Raw genomic sequence first — 24,619 nt, forward strand, 5'->3', positions numbered from 1 at the left:
CTAAACACTGTGGAGAGAGTCCAGGTGACCCTTATTGGTTTACAGGGGTTTGCTTTAACATTCCCAAGTGCTCTTTTAGTGGTAGTGTGGTTGAGCAGCTTTAGGCTTTTCAGAGAGGAGTGTTGAGCATTTCCTGTCTGCACACAGTCAATAAATGGGACACGCACTCAAAGAAATTTGACACCAATTTATAAAAATAACGCATATTTTTATATTATTTTAGGCACTGTAGGAAGCTGGCTCTCTAGTTGGTGCACTAAAGTGAAGTACACTGTATAGAGAGTCCAAGCAACACATATTTGTTTACATGGCTTTCTTCAAAAGTCCCAAGTGCTCTATTTTGGGGTAGTGGGGTCGAGCAACTTAAGCTAATCAAAAGGAAGAGTTGCGCATTAGTTGTACACACACAGTCAATAAATGAGACCAACACTCAAAGAATTCGTACACAAATTTATAACAAAATAACACAGATTTTTAAATTTTTTAGGCACCGAGTTCTTCGTGATCAGGTAAGTACTTTGTAAGTTACGTTTTTAGCATTTAAAAAGACAATTTTATATTCGCGGTAATGTTAACCCATGGAGAAAACATACACTGCATAGGACCACTTGTCAATCGTTTACAGGACTGTTCTTCAGGACTTAAGGTAATTAGGGGCCAAGGTCCAAGGCAGCACTAACAGGTCAACTCTATCTGCTATGGGGCATCCGGGTGCAGAGGTGCTTTTTAGTGTCAGATGGCCCGATTAAGTCAATGAGAAACGGTACCTGTAAAAAGAAGCTACAAGCAGAGACTGAGGGCCAGTCGACCGGAACTCAAAGGGGGGCTCGGGACTCTAGGGTCTCTGGAGCCAGGGTGCATCGTTGGTTGATTTGGCTGTGGGGCTTGTGTGCAGTGGTCATTGGTCCAGCAGGTCGCGGTGCTCAGAGGCACTCGATTTAAATGAGCCCACAGAAAGAGGCTGCAGGCAGGGACTGGGGGGGCAGTCTGACAGAACTCAAAGATGAGCTCAGGCTTTGGGGGTCTCTGGTTGCTTGCGACATCATCGGTTCAGTAGGACTCAGGCTGCGGGGATCAGGTGCAGAGGTGCTTGGAGGTGTCATGTTGTGGTGGTCAGAGGCACTTGCTTCAGGTGGAGACCTGGAGATGGGGACACAACAGGACAGCTGGGCTACTCTGGATGATGGCTTCTCTGGTGCTGATGTCCCTCGTCAGTAGGTCGGTCTCTAGGAGTTCGGTTTTGGATGGCAGCACCACCAAGTCTTGGCTGCTGCAAGGGGTTTGGTACCCCAAGTATTGGTGATGGAGGGCTCCTTGAGGGTCTAGAATCTTGTTACTTGCTTGGGAGACTGGGCTCACCTCTGGGTACACAGAACACCTCCTCCTGGGTGACTGCTGCGTAGGTGTGGCCTGGGGTCAGCAGTTCGGTAAATCGGAGCTTGTGTTTCAGTGCCTGTAGGATGCAGGGAAGTGGCTCTGCTACTCCAAGGGAGATTCTGGCTGTTATGCAAAGTGCTGGTACGCCCTTGTCGCAATTGTCGAGACAGCAGGCAGGCCAGCAGGGTTGGCCTCAAGTCAGTTGCTGCTCCTCAGTTCTTGCTTTTTGTGGCTCTTCGGTGTCCTTCCTCTTCTTGAATCAGTCAACTCTGCTTCTCTGGTGCCAGAGGACCCCCTAAATACTAGATTATGGGGCGTTAAGGGGCGTGAAGGGTAGTAGCTAATGGGATACTTACCCTTGAGGTCACTCCACCCCCTGTATGATCACTTTCTCTGAGGAGTGGGCATAACCATGTCCCAGAGATTATAGTTCCACCAAAATCAATATGGTGGAACCCTTCCTTCGTGGAGCACATCAAGTAGCCCACCTTAGGGGGGTGACTAGCCTATATGGGCAACACGCCTGCTGCATGGCTAATTTTACGCCTGTCCGGATGCCAAATGGGCCTCAGGGCAGGGGGCAGCATTCTCCCGGTCTGGAGGAAGCCAGGGTTGGTATGAAGAACGTGGTAGCCTGGATGAAGGACAGCTGCCTTAAGCTAAACTCGGTCCCTGCACTTCTGCCTGGGACAACACTTGGTGGCCCTCCGCCCTCGGGAGCCCACCCACCCCTACAGACCACGCTCGGAAGTTTGGCATCATCCTTGACTCCTCCCTCTCCATGAACCGCCAGATCAACGCAGTCGCCTCTGCCAGTTTCAACTGCCTTCGCATCCTCCGTAGGACCTTCAAGTGGATCCCCCCCGACTGCAGAAGGACCGTCACCCACACACTCATTACCAGCAGACTGGACTACGGCAACGCCCTCTACGCCGGAATCAACAGAACTCTTTTGCACAGACTCCAGACCATCCAGAATGCCGCAGCAAGACTCGTCCTCGGGACACCGCGCCATGAGCACATGACCCAACACCTACGAGGCCTTCATTGGCTCCCCGTCGATAAGAGGGTCACCTTCAAACTCCTCACCCACGCCTACAAATCCCTCCACAACATCAGACCCATATACCTCAACGAGAGAGTATCCTTCCACGCACCCAAGAGGAACCTCTGCTCCGCCGACCTCGCCCTGGCAGAGGTCCCCCGCATTCGCAGAAACAGAACCGGCGGGAGAGCATTCTCTTACATCACAGCCAAAACCTGGAACGAGCTCCCTGTGAACATCAGACGCTCTTCGACCCTGCACACGATCAGGAAGGACCTCAAGACCCGGCTCTTTGACTGACCCGGAGCTGCGCCTGCGTCCTCACCCCCCCCCCCAGCGCCTTGAGACCCTCACGGGTGAGTAGCGCGCTATATAAACCCCTGATTGATTGATTGAGGGTTGCACATCAAAGGCTGAGAGGCTTTGAAGCCCCCAGCCTTGATATGGAGATCTATTAGCCATCTGCTTGGAGGAGGTGATAACACCTCCTGCCAGAGCAGTGATTGTTCATGACCTCCTGGGAGTCTTGGCTCTCACCCATGGGGGTCAGAAACTAGTCTGTGGGGGCAGGCTGGACAGGACGAATCAGCAAGCACATTAGAGGACTAGTAGGTTTCAGGGGGCACCTCTAAGGTGCCCTCTGGGTGCATGTCATAATAAATCCAATACTGGAATCAGTATGGATTTATTAAGACAAGGTGTTTGATACCAAACACCATGGGTTTCAGTGAAGCCATTATGTAGCTGGGTAACTCTTAATGACTAGGGCCCAGAACATACCTTAACATGGCTTCCCTGTTCACTTGCAATATCTAGAAATCTGAACTAGACATCACAGGGGCATATCTGCTCATGCAGATATGTCCTCAAATAGGATATAATACACAACGTGCTGTAGGGGTGACTTACATATAACATATGCAGTGACTTGGGCATGGCATACAGAGGTGTGTGCCATGTTGTGCTTTCACCATTGTTTACACCATGTCACACAGCCTGCAAGCACTTATATGGGGGTCCCTTAGAGTGGCATAAGACATGCTGCAGCCCTTAGCGGCCCTCAGTGGTATCCCTGCCGTCGGTACCAGGGGGGTGCCATTCCCTAGGGACATACAAGGGTGCTACAGTGTGTGTCAATTGTATCAGTTTACTTTGTTTAGGGAAATAGCATTGACACTGGGGCCTGTTTCATGGCACAGCCACATACATCCAGAAGTATACGCGGCAGCTGTGGTGTCCGAATCGGGAGAGTACAGTTCTTGGATCTGAACAGTTATAGAGATCCTCACGAGATGGGCAAGGTTGACAGGACACAACTGAAACTAACGTTCGACCAAAAGAAGTCTAAGGTGCGGGACGCAGCTGCTGAAGATGGAGATAATACACAGGATCCAACCCAAGAAGAAACTGACGGCGACATTCGTACTATGCTGGCGGCGATGGAAAAGGGTTTACAAAGCAGCCTTTCGGTCCTAGGCACCAAGAGGGACTCTCTCTCTTATCGGATGGACAGAATGTCCAAGAGACTGGACAAACACACAGGACAGTTGGACATGACGGAGCACCGGGTCACGGAGGTTGAAGAAGCACAGATAACGCTTGATGCCAACCACAAACAACTGGGGAGAGTGATGCAGGTTCTGCAGGATAAAGCAGAGGACCTTGAAGCGCGGGTCTGGCGCAGTAATCTGAGGATCACGGGCCTTACGGAATCGACCCAGACTGGCAGCATGGAGCAATTTGTTGAGAAACTGTTATTAACGCTCCTAGGCAGCGAAACCTTTTCACCTATATTTGTTGTCGACAGGGCACATCACTCCCTGGGCCCTCACCCGGCGCTCCCCCGAGGCCGATTTTAGCGAAGTAACTGAACTAGCGAGACAGGGACTCCGCGCTGAAAGTTGTCAAAGAAAAGCAGTCACTTCAATACGAAGGTTCCATTATATCACTGTTTTCGGACTTCACACTAAGGGTACAAGAAGCACGCCGACAGTATGCCCCCTTCAAGAAACAATTTAGGGAACACAACATAGACTACACCATGCTGTACCCTGCTAGACTCCGTGTTAACCGTCACGGTCAGTCACGCATCTTCACTGACCCTAAAGTCTTACAGAAGGCCTTGAAGGAATGGTCTAAAGACAAACGACGTAGCCCGGAGAGAGGCTCCTAGGAGGGAGCGGAAGGTGGCCGTTTGGATGATCAGGACTGAACTTTGGACTGCTCTAAATCCAGATAGGAATGTCACTTACGAGGTTATAAATGGAGGTCTCATTTATAATTCATGGGGGACATGTGCACTGATGTGATGTAGTTGGCCCTAGTATCACGGACGACAATGTCGGGGATGTATATGGATGTCTCCCGGGCGAGGGTGGTGCCCGTCACAGGGACTTGGTTAATTAAATGTACACTTTGGTTTTATGGCATGATGGGGGTTGGAGATTCCATTTCTCATTCAGATGCTTTACATCTTGCTGATGGTGTGCAGAGCAGAGACCAGATTTGGTTTTTCAGTTTGAATTTGGTAAGCGAGCTACCTCTGCCCGCGAGTGAAACACACACTTGGGGTGGGGTGGGACGATTGCACAAGCTGTATGTTCCAATGGCAGGCGCAAATAGTCCGGTAGTGCGCGACCACAGGACAGCTGGCAGTACTCCCCATAGGGCTGCAGCGCAGGGCAAAATATAGGCACTCGCATGGAATGTGAAGGGTCTTAACGACCACAGGAAGCTACGTAGGTACTGGCCTACTTGACGACGCACGACATAGCTATAGCGCTGCTGCAGAAGACACACCTTCCTATTATTAGCCCCATGCTCCGCAGCAGAGGACTGCAGGGTCCTATCCATGCAGCGGGTTTTACCACATATGCCCGAGGGGTACTTACATGGGTTCACCCCAGGGATTCCCTCACGCTTGTCCCTTGGAAACTGATGCAGACGGGCGATATGTAATTTCCAAGTGCCGGGGACAGGGGTTGGACATGCTTATAGTTAATGTATATGGCCCCGATAATGATAACCCCAACTTTTATGCCGCACTGACTGAAAAGGTATGTAATTGTGGGACGGGACATCAACTGCAGGGACGTGACCTAAACTTAGTTCTAAACCCCGACCAGGACCGATCGAGAGGACCGGCAAGACATGTTAAGGAGGCGGCTAGGACGGTCACAGACATTATGATACAATTAGACTTGCACTATGTATGGAGACAGAGATTCCCTGATTAAGGGGGATATATGCATTATTCGGCGTATCACGATCTACATACACGTATAGACTACTGGTTAGCTACCGGACAGCTGTATGAGTGCACTCGAACATGTGAGGTGCTACCCCGTACGCTCTCGGACCATTCCCCGATTTGTTTTGTTACTAGATGTGCCCCAGAGATCTATCCCCCCTTCACCTGGAGGTTCCTACCGTACTCTCTAATAGACGCAGTTTTTAAGGAGGAGCTGGCTGAAGCGATCATAACAGTCTTCGATAAGAATGTGGGTTCGGTGGAGAGCTTTCAGGTGGTGTGGGAAGCATTATAAGTCTACATTCGCTGAGTAACTATGTTTAAACACTCGGGGGTCCTTAGGGCACTACGTAAGAGACTCGCAGATCTGGAAAGAGTATTAGCCAATCTGGAGGGCGCCCTCAAACTAGCGCGGATGACGAGGTACTGAAGAAATTCAAAACTCAGCTAGAAGAATACCACTACACTGCTGATGCGGAAATTAAACACCTTGGTAAATACGTCACGGGACGCATCTACGGGGAGGGCGAGCGCCCGGGTGCGGTACTAGCCCAATTATTAAAGAAAATGAGAAGAAAAACAGTCATTTCTGAACTCAAGTCAGCAGAGGGAGAGACACTTACTGAAGAAGCAGCCATAGCAGAGAGGTTTAGACAATACTACTCACAGCTCTATGCTACCCACAGTACAGGTTCGGATGAGGAAATTTTAGACTACTTAACTCATATTAAGCTGCCATGGTTAACAAACACGCATGTGAATTCCAGATTCGACCCTTGAAGAAAGACAAAATACTTATTGCACTTGCAAGTATGAAACCGGGTAGTGCTCCGGGTGTTGACGGTCTGACTGTTGCTTTCTACAAGGCGTATTCAGACCTGCTGCCGCCGCACTTTGCTTCTCTATTCGATGACATGTGTGTGTCCGGAACTATGCCACCTACGCTGAGAGAGGCAATAATTGTAGCTATCCTGAAACCTGGTAAACCCCCTGAGGAATGTTCATCCTATCGACCGCTTTCATTGCTTATTGTTGACACTAAAATCTTTGCGAAGATCCTGGCGAATAGACTGGTTCCTTTGATACCAACGCTAGTGGCTCCAGAGCAGACAGGGTTTGTTCCGGGTCGAAACCTTACTTATACTTTACGCACGGTGTTTGGTGCGATCCAGCACACTAAACCGGACACCCCACCGGTCGCAGTGTTTCTCGACATGGAGAAAGCCTTTGACTCTGATGAATGGCCCTTCATGAGACAGGTGTTGTCGAGGATGGGACTGGGGGAAGTCTTTCTACAGTTACTAGGGCTGCTATACTGTGCACCCACGGCCAGGATTAAAATTGGTAATCTGGTGACGGATCCGATACATATCACTAAGAGCACACAACAGGGCTGCCCGCTTTCTCCGATACTCTACGCTTTGGTGGCAGAACCTTTAGCCTGTGCGCTCCGAGAATACCACAGGTATAAAGGTATTAGTATTCCGGGCTACAAACTTATTGTCTCAACTTACGCGGACGACACGCTCCTATATATTCGTGATCCCAAACGTAATCTCTCGTCTGTACTACGAGAAGTGGTACGTTTCGGAGGGGTGTCGGGACTGCGTGTTAACTGGCCGAAGTCTATCATATTTCCCCGTACTCCGGCTACAATTCAGTTTGAACCGGACTACCTGTTGCAGTGGACGACAGACTTGGTGCGATACCTTGGTATCCAGATACACTCGGACTCTGAAGTCGTGTTTCGGGAAAACTATGGAGTATTGGTTAGTAAACTGGAGGATGAGGTAGAGAGCTGGATCCGATTACCACTATCCCTGCTGGGCAGAGTCTCTATATTGAAAATGGTGATACTCCCTCGCTTTCTGTTTCTTTTTACCAATGTCCCATTGGTTCTTCCAACCATTTTTTTTTTTAAGAGACTTACAACATTGATGGTCAAATTGGCATGGACGGGCAAACAACCGAGGGTCAAATGGCAAATTCTTACGTTACCGTATCACATGGGAGGACTGGGAGCACCTGATTTAGACTTGTACTACAGAGCAGCACAAAGTGAGCATGCTTATCACTGGATACACGGCCCGCTGGACACCCCACACCTGCACATTGAGAGGGCGGTGGCTCCCCCTCGTCCACTGCCCATGCTGCTCTTTTCACCCCCACATCGTAGGACGGGAATTCTGGACTCAGTCAACGAGACTACACACGCATGGCACCACCTTTTAAAGTTACAGGCAGGAGCTGTCCTGTATTCTCCGCAAGCCCCACTGGAATGGTGCCACTGGTTGCCTCCATGTAGAGATGGGGGAGTAGTACGTGCGCTTAACTCAACAGAGGTCAGTACTATAGGTAACTTGTTTGTGGGCGGCACAGCAAGAAACTGGGAAGACTTGGAGATAGGGAATGCAACGCCCACCCTACTTACCAAATTCCAGTTTCACAGAACCCGGCACGCTTTATTACAGATCTTAGGGGGAGACTTGGCGGAACCACCAGAGCTGACCGCCCTATCTTATGTTATAAAAACTGGCGAACCGACGAGAATAGTATCTAAAATCTACAAGCTAACTATGTCCTATAGAGAGAGCTATTTTACCAAGGCCTGCTTAACATGGCAAAGAGATCTAGACGGGGAAATAGATGACACAATGTGGACGTACTGCTGCACCAGCACGAAACGCGTTTCTCTCAATGGTAGACACCGGCTGATCCACTTCAAATATCTCAACAGGGTTTACTATACTCCGGAAAGGCTATGCAGGTATGGCCTAAGGGAAGAGACGAGGTGCGAGCGTTGCAGCGAGCAGGTGGCTGACTTCAGGCATCTGGCGTGGTTCAACCCGGGATCACAAGATTTTGGGAACAAGTTTTCTCTGAAATGGGGGCGATAATTGGGCAGGCCCTTGTGCCGGAGCCAGCTCTGGCTCTGCTGGGCTACTCTAACTCCATGCCTAAAGAGATGCGTAGATTAGTGGACATGAGCCTGTTGCTGGCCAAGCGCAGAGTGGCGATTTGTTGGTCGAAGGGACCGCTGCTTACAACTGCTCAGTGGGCGAATGATATGCTGTATTGCAGCACCCAAACAGAGAATTATAGCGGCCTCCTCCCTCCCCGCAATAGGCCTAAGAATTTCTGGGTGCTGTACAGTACATACAGAGCAACTAAAGAAGGGAGTGACAAATCCACAGATGGTGAGCATCAAGAAACGAGAGTGCACAGGTCTGACGTTTATTGACATAGGTGCCGGCCCTGTAGGAGACGGAAGATATAGGATGTGGCATGTGGAGGCACTGGGATATGTGACATACAATAAGTCATATGGGAAGCTTGAAGTTGGGTGAGCAGCATGCACTGCATTCACGGCCTGATGGGTGGTGTGTTACGATAATGACAAGTTATGGAGTAATGCTTGCCTGCTGTACTGTTTGAATTTATAATGTATGACTGCTAAATACCACTGTAATTGCAATGTCATAAGAATGGGAAAGAGTCCTTTGTTTACTGTTTGCTAAGGAATGAAGGTTTTAAAATAAAATTTAAAAAATAAAATATAGAAAAAGAATGACTGACTTGGCACCAACCATTCCAGCCTGCCTGCTGCACCTCGCCCTCGTGGAGAATCTGACTCGTCCTACCGCTGTGCAGACCTCAAGAATCCAGGACTGCCATTGCTTCACAAATTGCCAAAGAATCTCTCTTGGAATAGAAGAGCTATGCCCCTGCAGCCACAGGCACCAAAGACACAAGGTGCTGTCCACCGAGTTGCCGCTCCCCAGCCAGCCCGATGCAGCAACTCCCCAGGAAGAAGACCCTGTGCTCCTGAAGGTTGGCTATTGGGATGTGAAATGGGTATCTTGCAGGTCTATCGAGCACTGCCAGTCCTCTTGATGGAGTTGAGAGAAGGTCTGAAAATGGGTCTGTATTAGTTTTACCAGAAACAAGTGTTTCTGCAAGAGGATGGATACTTCTTGTTGCAGGTTTTCCCGCTGGTAAAGGGAATGTTTCTCAGTGGAATAGATGGTGGAGAAACTTGAAACCGAGACATTATCCATGCTTAACAATATACAGAACCCATTTTTCGGTGGTTACTCTTTGCCACTTTTACAGGAATGATGTTCTACTTCCCCATACCGGAGTAGGCAACAGAGGAGAGGGAAGAAATGACTGACTATTTGCCACCCATAGTTTTAGTGGAACATAGACTTCAACAACAGTGTCCTTCTCTGCCTCTTGACTAACGCCGCTGTTGAAGTCTATGTGACTGAGATGATTGTTGTTGCTCCTGTCCTGTAGTCCAATGAGGGATTTGAAACCTCTGGTGGAAACAGCAGTGGCCATAGGGCCTATAGGAATGTCTACTACTTTCTCTCATTTTCTCTAATCTGACAGCTTTCAGGGTATCAAGCTCGGACTTCATCCTAGACACCTCTTTGTCAGCATGAGAACCAAACAAATTGCTACCTGAAAAGGGCAGGTTGGGAATCCAGTGTTTGGCTTCCGGTTTCGAACCTGTGAGTCTCCGCCAAGATGAACGCCAAAGCGCTAGTCCATGACAATAACCATGCGCTGCTAGACTGGAGGAATCCACTGCAGTGGTGATAACTAAAGTTTGACACCATCATTCCTTCATTAATAATCTCCTGAAAATCCTGACACCTGTCTCTTGGAAGATCTTCTAAGAACTGTTGGAGTCTCAAAAAGATCGTCATGGCGTCCTAGGAGACCTTTTGCACTAGCAGCTCTCACGGAAACTGCAAGGTTCTGCAGGTCTTTCTGCCCAATGAATCCAATTTATTGCTCTCCTTAACAGTAGGCAGGGCTAAAATTCCATTCCGCTCGTGGAAATTGCGATAATTTGACATTTTCGCGTTCCGCGGAGAGCGCGAAAATGTCAAAATTTCCGCAATCCGCATTTTACCGGAAATTTTCTGCTTGCTCGCGCTGTAAAATAATACATTCTTGCGTGCGCGTGATCGCCTTACCTGAATCCCCGCGTTCGCCGACAAGTTTTCCCAATCCGGTCGCGTTCGCCACGAGATGTTGGATTGCTGGTAGCCATTTGCACTGTCTCGCGACAGTTCGCGCCCGCAGTAACGTCATTCGTCGTGCGATCACGTCTTTCTTCTCGCGATCATGCACAGCGAGACAAGTGAAAACAAGATGGCCACGCCCGCGAGCAACCGCATGGGTAAGTTGGCGAGCCGCAACCACGCAGAAAATACCGAGAACGGGCGGGAAAAAAAACTTCCGTATCTTCGCGATATTTCCGCGTGCTTGCGGAGATTTTTAACATTTTCACGATAATTTGCAAAAGTGAATTTCGCAAATTCCGCCCACCCCTACTTAACAGGAGGCACTGTAGAAGATGGGGCCATGGCATAACATTTTCAAGCTGCTGAAACAATGACTAATAATGTCTGATATTGGATCTGTGCGAAGAAAACACAGATTTTGATCCAGTGGTCTGTATTTCTTTTGCAGGCGTGATGAAGCAAGCTTCACAGCAGTAGGAGTCACAAAAGTTCCACGCTGGTTCTAAAATGCCTTGAACCAACAGAAGCAGTGGTCTAGCTGCGGACCTTTGATTAAATGTCTCAAAAACTACCGATGTGGATGTAGTAGTTGGTAAATCTACAGGAGATAGGCTTGGTGGAGGAGAATCCATTAAGGTAAGCGAACACAATCCTGAAGATGACATATGACAAGACTGCGAATCTTGACCAGGATGTAGAGTCTCTTCTCAATCTTGAGTGTGAGCATCTGTGAGACCTTGAACGATGACTATGTGGGATCTTGATCATGACCTAGGCCTATAGGTGTGAGGTCTGGTGAGATGGGAGCGAGATCTAGGTTGCCATGGTGTGTGTGCCACTGGTACAGTAGACTGTGGTGGCTGAGATGGAGAGACTGGATGTACTGGCAGTGGAGGTACTACTGAAATCGCTGGTTGAGGTGTTTGAGGAAGAGGAGGAGAGCACTGTGGAGGAGTGGATTCCGTTGGAACTCGAGGCCGTGCTATGAGAATCCGGATTGGTCACTAGAGAGGTGGGCCTGGATGGTGAATAGGCCAGGAAGTACTCTGAATCAGACTCTGAAGGAAGTCTGTGTGCTTTCATCCCCGAAAGCCACTGTTTTAGTCATAAAGGTTGTTTTATGTTGCGACGTCAAAGTTCTTGACGTCGCTTTCCTCCTCAACGTCAAGAGTGTTCTCAATGTCGAACCAGCCCTTGGCAGCAAGCAAGTAGGTGCAGTACCTCTTGTGGCCTTCAATGTCCTCTACGTCGAATTCTGTTTTTCAGCAGATCTTCTCTTTTTAGATCTCCCTCTGCAGGTGTCTTCAGACAGTGACATATGGGCACTGGAAGAGGGAACAGTTTCTCCTCGCCCTTCTCAAGTCTTTCCATCCAAGGAATCTTGTCTTCTGCGGTAGTCCACTTGGCCATGGAGATGAATCTTCTCTCTCCCTCAAAGTGCACCTGGAGAGGGTCTTGCAGTGGCGACACGTCTTGGGATCACGAGACTTGGGCAAACATAAGATGCAGATCCTGTATGGGTCTGTTTAAGTCATTTTTCGGCCACACACTGGACAATTCGCAAAAAAGAGATTACATTTTCTGAAAAATTACATACATTTCCTGTCAGGAAATTATCAAAAAATATTTTACGTCCTAAAGGACGCCAGGCTTTAAAAAGTCTGAGATTAAAATTGTTGAGGAAAAAAAACCTTTAAAATGTCAGATCACTGTTCTAGGAGTCGTCAACAGGCGCCGGAAAAAAGAATTGAGTGAACTGCCACCTACAGGGCATGATGACAGTGAAGGTCAGGAGGTCTTAAAAGAGCAGTGTCCTATTTACATTGTTTTAATGCAGCAGCCTATGCAGGCTACATTGCTATTTATTACTCCTTATCTTACTTTAAAAAGAAGTTTAAGGGGTTAGTGGAGGGCGTTTTCAAAAGGTCACTTTTCATTTTGCTTAAGTGATTTTTAATGCTATTGTCCTTCTAAATTTTAAAGTAATTTAATAAAGATTGGCAACGTAGGTTTTTTTAACACCTTTATTTTGCATTTAAGCAAATTAATATGTCACATGGAAACCTAGCCTGTTTTTAAGGATTCAAAAATTAACTTGTCTGTCACATATGTTTCTTGGCCTTTCCGAAGTAAGGCAAAGTGGATGTGACTTTGGAAGAACTGCTACAGGGTCCCCACAGGTAGGTAGGACTAATCAGTGCTCATGATAATCAATGGAGATCCCTTGAGAGAGAACTGTCTGCTATCAGCAGAAGGCCATCTATTCAAACACTCCTGTTACCAGAGGAAGGATGGGACACCATGAAATGTGGGATTCATTTTGGACTCAACGGTTACGGAAACAAGAAACATGCTCAAAGATCTCATTGAGATCCTGCACCACCTCTTCAATCACGAAGATCATCTGGGCAGCCACAGGCACCCAGTAGAGCCCGAAAAGATGAACCTGCATGCGAGTTCGGAGTGCGAGAATCCAACTACCAGTCCAGCTGGCTGCCCCATACAATGGGTCCCTTCTAGAAACTCCCTATCCAATATAAATATGCGTAACCACCACTTACCTCAGCAAGGTGTGCTAGCAAAGCAATGCTCTGAACCGTTTTACCAAGGCCCATCTCATCTGCAAGAATACCATTGATACCCTGAAAAGAAACCCACATCATTAGCATCTTTCGATAAGTCAGCACAAAGATAATTTCCTTCATCCACTTGTGTCTCACATTTAAGACACCAACCATTCAAAAGATTTCCCAAAAGATAAAACAGAAAATGAAGTTTTTTCACTCTCAAACAGGCGCTCCTGGTTAACGTAAAAACATACAGTTTCAAGTATGGCAACATGTCACAATGTTGGTAAAAGTCTGATTCACCTTTTTACTAAACAGTATCTCCATAACCTTAGCCTTAATTATGGATTCATACAAATTTTTATTATGTGGGGATATACACAGAATTGTAAAGGAATTGGTAAAACCCACAGATTAAAAAAAGAAAAGTCAAAAATAGTATGCACACCCAGGTGAATAGTTGAAAACACTTCTAGTAGTCTATTAAATTTTCTTTAGGCCATTAATGTTAGGAAGTACATGCATAAGTGCAATCTATTCAAGCATAGTACCCTATGCATCCATACCAATTTATATTTAGGAAACTTGATGGATTTTACTATTTCCTAAAAAAAATGTTATTCTGAAACAAAGACTAATTTCCAAAGAAACATTAGATAATACATAAGCCCTGCATCTATGTTACTGGTTGCTCCATCTTATCCTACTTTCTGTACTACTTTCCTCTGATGCATGTGAGTAAAGTTAGAATGTGTGGGAAATATATTTGTGAAGCTTTGAAATCCCAAAACCTTCTAATTAGCTTCCTTTCATGGAACTGTGAATCACATCTCCCCAATAATTGGGATCCAGTCTTTTTCTGAGCTTTCTGGTATGTTTAGCCCTCAATTTAAAATGGGAACTGCAGTGATACACATATAATAAAAAAACAAGGCTGCAGGAGCTATTCATGGATTGAATCCAGAAACGTAAGGGCCCTGAACACACATGGAAAAATTAGACAAAATGAATTTCAATTATGATTATTCTGACATATCTGAAACCCTGATTGGATTGTGGTGATGACCCTCCCCCCCCCCATAAAGTAAACAACTAAACAGGAATATCTCCTTTATTGTAGTGTTATTTATGTATTAGTAAATGTGCTGTTACCTGTTCGTATAGGTTAGCCAGCCAATTCATGCCTTTCAACTGGTAACATTTCAGCTTGCCATTGAAAAGGGTTGGCTGCGGAATGTCTTCTCCAGCCATGATGGATGGATTCGCCAAACTGTAGCTCTCGCCAAACCCCGTGCCAGACTTATTGGCAGCTCTGAGAGCAGCTGCCCGACTTTCCCTTGCGTCATCATCAAAGGACCTCGTCTGAAAAAGAAAGCAAGGAAATTAGGCATCACAGTTGCAAGGGTGCTTTTTTTTTTTTTTTTACTTTTTAAAATTATTTTTGCAACAAATTAAGTTACATTACTTTGTTTGTACACATTTCAATGCAGTTACAGCCGTCGTGCAAGGGTGCTTTTGATTGTAAAGGCCTATTTATTTTCATCATGTTGCACTTACTTTAGTCAGAATGTACATTATGTGCCCACACACTTGCATCTCTCATTAGTAGTGATGACATTATCAATTTAGTTCAGTATGTACATAGGCTGCCTCTGGCCTCTCACAAAAAAAAAATTAAGAACGGAGAAAGACAGTGATTGCCATAATACATAATTCTTATAAACAAAACATTTGCAACTGCATCCCTTTCAAAACAATATGTATGAAAATAAGTCAGAGTTAAGAGAAATAGACAAAAAAGTCAGAGGATAAGAATTTAAAAAAGTGCTAATCCATATTTTAAAGAAAACACACAATAGTTCCATTAAAGGGTATAAAACATGTGGTGGACATTAGCTAATGATTTTGATGGCTGTATACCAAACGTTAAACATTATTTTTGTTTTTCAGAAACAAACTGCTAAAGCCGAAGTTTGCTTCAGAAAAACATAAAGCTGGTGACCCCCACAACATGGGAGCTGGGATTTTTTTACCCTGGGTGTGGGGAAATGTTTCTTTTGCTTCAATTGCTGAACAGCAGGGTTTTCCTGGCAGAGATTGACAGGAAAAAAGGCATCAGGCTGTCCATCTAAATAGGGCAGGTAATGTAATATCTTTCCTCTGACATTCCCTACTAAGTCGGGCATGGGAGAAAGTATTCCATACACTGAGACAATTGGACGTTTGTCGACTGAAGCCTTCAGGGTCGCCAGTCGCCAGTCTCTACATGAAGAGGGTGGACCAGGGGTTTGGGAGACAGGGTACTCTGCTGCCTTTAAGACGAAGTACCAAGAGAGCCAAATCAGGCCCCAGGTTTCATCGTTTCTTTCAGCTATTCTAGTGGGCCAGAAGAGGAAAACATTGGTATGTTTAGGAATGCCACGGTTAAGTTTACTATTCAAAGCCTAGTCTGATTCTCACCTTGAGCGTTTATTGTCTGTAAAATCTTTCACGATCTATTATACTTTTCATTCTGTGTCGTCATTTATTTCTGAACTAGATTCCCCTACGATTATAAACATTAAATGTATCTGCAATTCACTTGCTAATTGTAGCTTAAAAAAATAGCTGTCCTCAAGCCTGTTAGATGTTTCCAGGAAGCACAATTATTGCGTTTTAAGGGTCTGCCCTTTTATTTTACCAGTTCGCAAGCCTCTTCTATAGAACCAATTTTTAACTACTTCACTATACTATTTATGGAATATATTGTCAGCATTTGTTTCGATTTCATACTGAGATATTACGTTAAAGAGACAAACCTAAAAAGTCCTGAAATTCACCTGGTGCCATATGCTCTGCTAATGATTTCACCATGACATCACAAATTATATTGATAACATCATCAATGACCTAATATCTGATGTTAAATGGCATTTGTGTTGGTATCTGTAATACCACGGTCAAGGTAATGAGCAGAACATTGTGGTAAGGGAAATTAAGTTGCAATCCTACCCTTAGAAACTACAGAACATCTTTAATTATGTGCCACAATTATTACAACCCTTTATGGAACTTTTAGGTTTCTTTTCATGAAATGAGGGGTGGTTCTTTTACATGGCATTGAACCTTAATGGATAGTCAGCTAAAGCATTTTTTTTTAAAGAATAGGTATGGGTTTTGTAATGTACTGCATTGACAAATTCCAAGTACAACTATCCAGCCAATATAGAATGGCTGTTACAAAACTGCATCTGTGCATTGTGTGACACACTCACAAGCCAAAGAAAGTCAATGTAGCCTAAGAGTTGCAGTAAAACTGCATCTGTGCATTGTGTGACACACTCATAAGCCAAAGACAGTCAATGTAGCCTAAGAGCTGCAGTAAAACTGCATCTGTGCATTGTGTGACACACTCATAAGCCAAAGACAGTCAATGTAGCCTAAGAGCTGCAGTAAAACTGCATCTGTGCATTGTGTGACACACTCATAAGCCAAAGAAAGTCAATGTAGCCTAAGAGCTGCAGTACACGTTAGGTACATGTTACTGGTACACTAACTCTATCCAAGGTTTTTGCATTGTGTGTAATGCTTACAGATACCCAAAAGAGAGCACACCCTTTGTTTGCAGACTGCATGTAGTCTCTATGCTTGGCGCACAGAATGCACAACCCACATTCTACTGCTGCACACTGTCTTATGTATCAGTCCAGACATAGAGCAACAAATAGTTGATTTCAAACAGATAATATATGCGAGAATGCCAGCGGTTCTGTAGGCCCTCAGTATGCTCCTCCACACTTAACATATTCCATGAGCAAGATACTCACCCGAGCCTGGTGTATCTGGTATGCATCTTCTGCATTCTTCAATGCTTGTGCCTTGTAGTATTCACTGTCTGTAACATGAAACCAAAGACAAGTAAGCTGCACCACAACCGAAATATTTGGTACAGGTTCACAAGCTAAACCATGACATCATGGGTCTGAAAACTCAACAGAAATACTTTTTATTTTGTCAATACAAATCATTTGCAGAATGTGTTTTTGTTTGTTACAGAGGCGCATTGACATAAACTGCAGAACATTAATCACCGTCTAATCAGCATAAGGAAAAATTACGTATTTGCTCGCCATCGTAATCTGCACTGAATTAAAAACAATTAACACTTCTCGGACATACTATCTACAGCAGAGATCTCCAAAGGAAGCTTGGAGGCTACAGTCAGCTCGCCAGCACCCTAGATTGAGCTCCCAGGAATATGGTCGAGGGCTGTATATAATTCTGAGGGTTTAGACCCATTGAATAAAGCAGCTGAACTCATCTCCGGACACTACAGTGGCAGCCACCCTAACCAATGTCAGGACCACACAAACGCACACATCGACAGCCTGATGGAGTTGCAAAACGACCAGCTGTTCCCACTTTCAATTTTGTAAAGTCACATGGAGATTGTCGCTTGGCAAGGCACACTCTATCAGTCACGCCGAGTGCGGGGGGAAAGTTAAGATGTTCTTATAGTGGTTTTACCCGAAATGAAAAGGGCATTTTTGATAGCAAATAGTTATATATGCTGATGTTCGTTGCAAAATGATTGAAAATCCCAACTCTATTTAAGTTGCTCTTTGAATGGTAATTCATGGTGTGTTTGGAAGATTTAAAACTCTTTGTATCAGTGGCCACTTTCTAGTCATGTGGGGGCATTTCATAGTGATAAATCGTTTCCCAACTTTGCTGTTGGTATATCCAGCTTGAGTTAGGGGAAGCCCGTGCTCTATAATAATATTCAGTTTTAAATATCATCCTGACAAAATATAGCATCTAGGAATTGACAACCACACCTTCATGAAGGTGTGAATAGAAGTAAAGTTATATTTACATTCCTAACCCCACATCTATTTATCATGAAGATATGACTGTACCTATCTATTATACACCGCTTCAAGGTACATAGAAATGGAGCAGCTAAGAATAGATCTATACTGGCCTGTGTTTAAGAACCTTTACAATATTATATAAACTGTATTCTCAATTTGACATTTTGGCTGACGGTATTTTGTCACTCAATATCGTGACATATCTGGGAGGTTACTACTATAATCCTGCCAGTTGTGGTCACTAGTATTATGATTGTATCTGATGTGGTCATTATTCCACAAATGATCAAAGTCATCAATAGATTAGAACAGTTTTCATTGATAAGCAGCAGCGCTCATTACAGAACAGGTTGGAGGCCCCTAATCTAATGATGCATTATTTTAGAGGTAACCCAATAGACCTTTAAATGAATGACACTTTGGCAACAGCAGCTTCTTGACACTTTGTTAATGAATTTTGAATTAAACAAAAGGAAATGGAATGATAGGCAACATAACTTTTTTGCACTGTGCCTTTAAGCCAGTCACTAGTACCTTCCAATCACAGAGGGCAATACCCCGGTTGACAAGAGATTCTTTGTGGAGCTTTGATTGGCTACACGATCGCAAAGAAAAGATGACCACTTATTCCAGCCAATACAAACTTGAGTATCATGCTGAACAGCACTGCCATTCTGTGCATTGCTACATGTCAGTTAGGGAACCATACCATAATCCTCCTGTGTGATGTTAACGACAACCCCTCCACCGATGTCTATTTGCCGCTGGGAAGAGTTGTCATCTAGCTTCCGCAGAATCTCTTCCTGTATCACATCAGACTCTGAATCTCGCTTACGGCTCATGAAGTGGGCATAGAGCTCTGTTTGGGTGATCAGAAAATTCAGTTTCCGCTGCTGCCTCTTAGCCTGAAAGCAAATGGGAGAGCCTAAATGAGGCATTTCAAACAGAATAGATCAAACTAAACTGAAAACATCCTGAGTTTGAATAGTTACCGGAATGTTTTCTTCTGCTTCTCAAAGTACAAAAAAGAACAATGCACAAATGTGAGAAGCTGTTATATACATTCTCTATCAGCCACACTTACATTGCAACTGGACCTTCGCTTCAAAACCTTATGCATTATTATTTGCTCTATGATCACAGTTTCCCTGATAACTCGTTTCTTCTTACATTCCCTCCTTATCCCTATATACAGGACCAGATTGCAGACGGTTTACACTCCAACAATTCATGCTAATCGCAGCCAAATTTTCAATGTGATGTTTCTCACTTTCATGTCCCCATCAGTTTACTTCCACCAATCTCTTTTTGTTTGGGCAATATTTTCCATTACTCTCAGCTAATAAGTAAGAAATGTACAATAGCATCTAAAAGACTAACTGCTGGTGGTTCTTTGGACTTTGGCCCCTACCACCTTAAGTCCTGATGGGAAACCCCGGAAATCTCTTGCATGTAACTGTACGCAATAGATGCAGGTTTTCATCATAGGAAGGACCCTGTAAGCATCTGTTGTTGGCATGTAGTGCTTTATATTCACATGCTTTGCATAAGTCCGCCATCTAGTGTTGGGCTCAGATGATTACAAGTTGTTTTTGTTCCAAGAAGTGTTCTTCGAGTCACGAGGCTGTGTGACTCCTCCTCTTGGGAATACTACGCATGGTCATCGACACCATTTTCAGACTGTTTTTGACATGGGTCGGTGAGAGTGTAAGAATGCTGTATATGTAAGCATTGAGATGTCCATGTATTAGTATGAAATAATGTGTGTGAACTGCAACCTACACAGGACTTTTTGGGGGAGGAGGGATGGCACATGTGAATCTACAGCACTACATGCCAAGAACAGATACTTACAGGGTAAGCAACATAATCAGTTCGAGGCATGTGTGCTGTAGATACACATGCTTTGCATACACTGTAAAGCAGCCCCTCTCCTTAGGCAGTGGTTAACTTGTGGGAATTACAGTTAATGTCTGAAAAAGAGTTTTGAGTACTGCCTGACCAACATTGGCTTGTTGGCGTGCAAATACATCCACACAATAATGTTTTGTGAAGGTGTGTGGGGTAGACCATGTTGCTGCTTTGCAAATGTTAGCAATAGGAAAGTTCCCAAAAAAAGCCATAGAAGCTCTAATTTTTCTAGTGGTGTGTGCTTATGGATGAACAGGTAAAAGACATTTAGCATTAGCATAGAATGTCTGGATACATTTAACTATCCATCTTGAAATGCCTGATTTTGATATTGTTTTCCCTAAACAAGGGGCTGCAAAGGCAACAAACAATTGGTTCGTTTTTCTAAAAGATTTAGTTCTGTCGATGAAATACATCAGTGCCCTTTTTACATCTAGAGTGTGTAATGCCCTTTCTGCAACTGTATCTGGTTGTGGGGAAAAAACTGGTGAATAATTGGATTGATTACTATGGAAATCGGAAACTACTTTGGTACGGATTTAGGATTAGTTGGAAGCAATACCCTGTCTTTATGTAGTTGAAAGAAAGGCTCTTCTAGAGTTAATGCCTGAATTTCACTTACTCTTCTTAGCGATGTAATAGCTATTAAGAAGGCAATTTTCCATGAAAGATATTGCAATTGACAAGAATGTAATGAAAGGTACAAAAGGAGGACCCATTAATCTTGTTAGGACGATGTTTAAGTTCCATGCTGGTGCAGGGGAACGTGTAGGAGGAATTATTATTTTAAGTCCCTCCATGAAAGCTTTTATAACTGGATTTTAAACACAGATATGTGTTATCTATTTTGGAGATATGCTGCAAACGATGCAAGATGTAATCTTATGCAAGTATATGCTAATCCTGCAGTTTGTAAATGCAAAAGGTATAAAATAAGCGTTTGTACCTTTGCCTTGAGAGGGTTAACGTTTTGCTTGTGACAGAACATAACAAAGTGTTTCCATTTTGCTGCATAACATACTCTTGTAGTTGGTTTACGAGCCTCTTTAAGAACGTTTATACATTGTTGAGGTAAATTTAAGTATCTAAATTCTAAGCTTTCAGAAGCTAAATTGCAAGATTAATTTCTTTGGGATTGGCATGTGCTCCATGATTCTGTGTGTGAAGGTCCCGGTTCAGGTGAAGATTCTAGTGAGGGTCTAAAGACAGTTCCAGGATTGTTGACAACCATGGTTGTCGAGCCCATGTTGGAGCTATTAGTATCATGGTGAGAGATGTCTGTGAGTTTCATGACCACTAATGGAAGTAGTGGGAGAGGTGGAAAAGCGTATGCAAATATCTCTGACCAGTTCATCCCTAGAGCATTGCATTTGGATTGATGGTGTGGGTACCTGCTTGCGAAGTGTGGGCATTTTACGTTTTCTTTTGTAGCAAACAGGTCTATCTCAGGAAACCCCCACTTGTGAAAGTATGGTTGAAGAACATTGGGGTAAATCTTCCATTCGTGGACTTGTTGCTGCATTCTGCTTAGAAAGTGTGCAATGTGATTGCTTGTCCGTGGGACATGTTCTGCTAGGAGACGAATGTTGTGATGTATTGCTAATCTCCATATTTTCTGTGCTACTTGAGATAATTGGAGAGAGTGTATGTCCCCCTGTTTTTGTTAATAATACACTGTTGTCATATGGTCTGTTTGAATTAGGACAACTTTGTGTTGCAGGTGAGGAAGGAAGGCTTTGATTGCTAGATGAACAGCTTGCAGATCGAGGTGACTGATATGGAGATGCTTGTATTTGGAATCCCATATACCCTGAATAGTGAGGTTGTGAAGATGTGCACCCCAACCTGTTAGGGAAGCATCTGTTGTGAGTATTTTCTGGGGAGCTGGGTCCTAAAAAGACTGCCCTTTTGTTAAATTCTGTGGTTTCCATGATTGCAGAGATTGATCTGTGAAGCTTTCTACCAACACTAGATCGTGAAGGTGACACAGTGAACGAGTCCACTGTTGACGAACATTGTTTTAGAGGCCTTATATTTAGATGGGCATGTGGAACTATATGAATTCAGGATGCCATTATGCCTAGAAGTTGGAGAAATGTTTTGCAGGCAGTTGATTTCTAGTTCGAAACTGTTGAATTAATGTTACTATGTTGTGTACCATGTCTGTTTGGATATGGTAGTGCTGATTGTGTGTTCAGTATAGCGCCTAGGTACGACTGAGTTTTGGCTGGTTGTAGATGATATTTGTTTAGATTGAGAGTTAACCCTACATGATGCAGCAAATATAGGGTTTTTTGAGTGTTTTGGTTGCAAAAAATGTAGTTGTTTGCTTTGATTAACCACTAGACTAGATATGGGAAAACATTAATATTTGGTCTGCGTCAATGTGCTGCTACTACTGCTAGACACTTTGTGAAAACTCGTGGTGCTGTGGTAATTCCAAATGGAAGAACCTTGAACTGATAATGTTTTCCTTGAAATATGAAATCTCCTTTTTGTAATAATGGAATGATCACTTGGAGAGTGACCATATGGAAGTGTTCTGATATGATGTAATGATTTAATGGTCTGAGATTGAGAATGGGTTGTAGAGACCCATCCCTTTTGGATGTAAGGAAGTATAGTGAATATACTCCTGTTCCTTGAAATTGTGGTGGAACTATTTCTATTGCTCCTTTTTGAAATAGAGCTGAGATTTCTTTTTGCAGAAGGGTTTGATTTTATACAGATAGTTTGTGTTTGCGAAGTGGAATATTTGGAGGAGTTGTATGAGCTCCAGACATTAACCATGTTGGATAATGTCCAAGACCCATTGGTCTGTGGTGATTGTTTTGCAATTGTTGAGAAACTGTTGAAGACTACCCCCCGACAGGTGTTAGATGGTCTGCGGGAATGGTAAGGAAGTCATTGTGTGTTATTGGCAATTGACAAACAGGTGTTGTTTCCTCTGCCTCTTCCTTTAAAAGTGTTTCCTATAAAAGAGCCTCTGTAGAAAGTTCTAGGTGTAGAGGTTTGTCTCGGATTCTTGTATTGTGACCCAGAGGTGATCTGTGTTGACAGTTTTGGCACCTTGTTTGTAGTTTGGCCTACAAAAAGAACCACGCTAGGTGTTAGTTTGTAGGGCTCCCAAAGAATTTGCTACCTCTGTGTCCTTTTTTATCTTTTCAAGGGCTGTGTCTACCTGCGTGCCAAAAAGATGTGCCTTATCGAATGGTAGATTTAATATGGCCTGCTGTAGTTCAGGTTTAAATCCCGACACCCTAAGCCATGCGTGCTTACGTAATAGGATATTGGTGTTAATACCCCAAGCAGCGGTGTCAGCTGCATTTAGTGCACATTTTATAGAATTTTTAGTAATCACTATTTCTTGACCCCTCTTTTTGTGCTCCTCTGGGAGATGTTTGAGGAGCCCCTCTATTTCATCCCAGCGGGCCCTGTCATACCTTGCTATCAAGGATTGGATATTGTCTATACGCCAATGATTAGCTGCTTGTGCTGCAACTCTTTTACCAGAGGCATCAATGAGCTCTGACTCTTTCTCTGGAGGTGGAGCATCTCCAGTTGTTTGTTAATTTTCTCTTTTACTGGCATTTGACAATACCAAAGAGTCTGGGTTGAGTTGGCCTTTAATAAAAATGGGGTCTGATGGTGCTGCCTTGTACTTTTTATCAATGCGTGGAGTTATGATCCTTGCTTTGACTGGGTCTTTAAAAAATGTGTCTGAATGACGTGTCATACCCTTAAGTAACAGTAAGTATTGTGCCCCTCTCTGTGCAGTAGACAAAGACTTGAATAGAAAATCCTCCTCTATAGAATATTTATATAAAGGAACTTGATGGAATGTTGTTGCACGTGCTATTAGGTCCTGATAAGCACAGGTGTCATCAGGTAGTGATGGGCAAGTGGAATACAAGTCAGGATCAGTGTCTGCTTGAGGCTCAATATCATAAATATTCCAAGGATCCCCTGGCTATGTATCATCTGGGATATCCCATTCCTCCCTTATTGTAGACTGAGGGGATGTGTTACCTGAGTGAGGTGGGGGAGGAGGTGTTTGTGGTAGTGGTGAAGTGGAAATAGGAATGTGCAATGGACTAGTTGCAGCATCCTTCCTCTTTACAGGTTGAACAGGAATTTCCAATGCCTTTTCAAAACTCAACTGCTTCTTAGAAGTGTGTTTTGGTGGTTGTATTGTAATTTTCTTAGTTCCAGGCTAAATTTGCAGTGTCTTTTGTTTCGGATCGACCTTTTGCTGAAATTGCTCGAGAATCTGCTCTGCAGGAGGTTTTGGACCAAAAATGAATCTTCGATTTCGACAAAGGAGTGTTCGGTTCAGAAATGTGTAGTCTCGGTTTCAGTGCCAAGACTGAAAATCGAGGTATTATGACTTCTTATTTTGAGGAGGTGGAGGTCCCTGCTGTTGGCTGAACTTTCAGAACCAAACCGGAGGGGGCGGGGGGGGAGCGGGGGGCGGGGGGCTTCAGAGTCATATTTTAGGCACGCGCTATGGCTTATGTGCAGGGGCGGGCCGTGAGAAGGTTTTTTGGTAGAAACCGATGGTTTGGATTTAGGATCAG

General features: G+C 44.4%; 1 protein-coding gene across 2 annotated transcripts in view; it reads right to left on the bottom strand.

Moving 5' to 3' along the window:
- The window catches only part of INO80 (INO80 complex ATPase subunit), a 670,892-nt gene that overhangs the window by 440,460 nt on the left and 205,813 nt on the right, over positions 1-24,619 (bottom strand). For both annotated transcript variants that reach the window (XM_085626921.1, XM_085626922.1), the window contains exons 10-13: positions 18,841-19,036; positions 17,085-17,152; positions 14,431-14,640; positions 13,273-13,353 (exon numbers count right to left, since the gene is read on the bottom strand). In XM_085626921.1, coding sequence (XP_085483047.1) covers positions 13,273-13,353; positions 14,431-14,640; positions 17,085-17,152; positions 18,841-19,036 — 555 coding nt within the window. The remainder of the gene's footprint in view (positions 1-13,272; positions 13,354-14,430; positions 14,641-17,084; positions 17,153-18,840; positions 19,037-24,619) is intronic.

This window comes from Triturus cristatus, chromosome 9, assembly GCF_964204655.1.
Source record: "Triturus cristatus chromosome 9, aTriCri1.1, whole genome shotgun sequence".
Taxonomy (NCBI): Eukaryota; Metazoa; Chordata; class Amphibia; order Caudata; family Salamandridae; genus Triturus; species Triturus cristatus.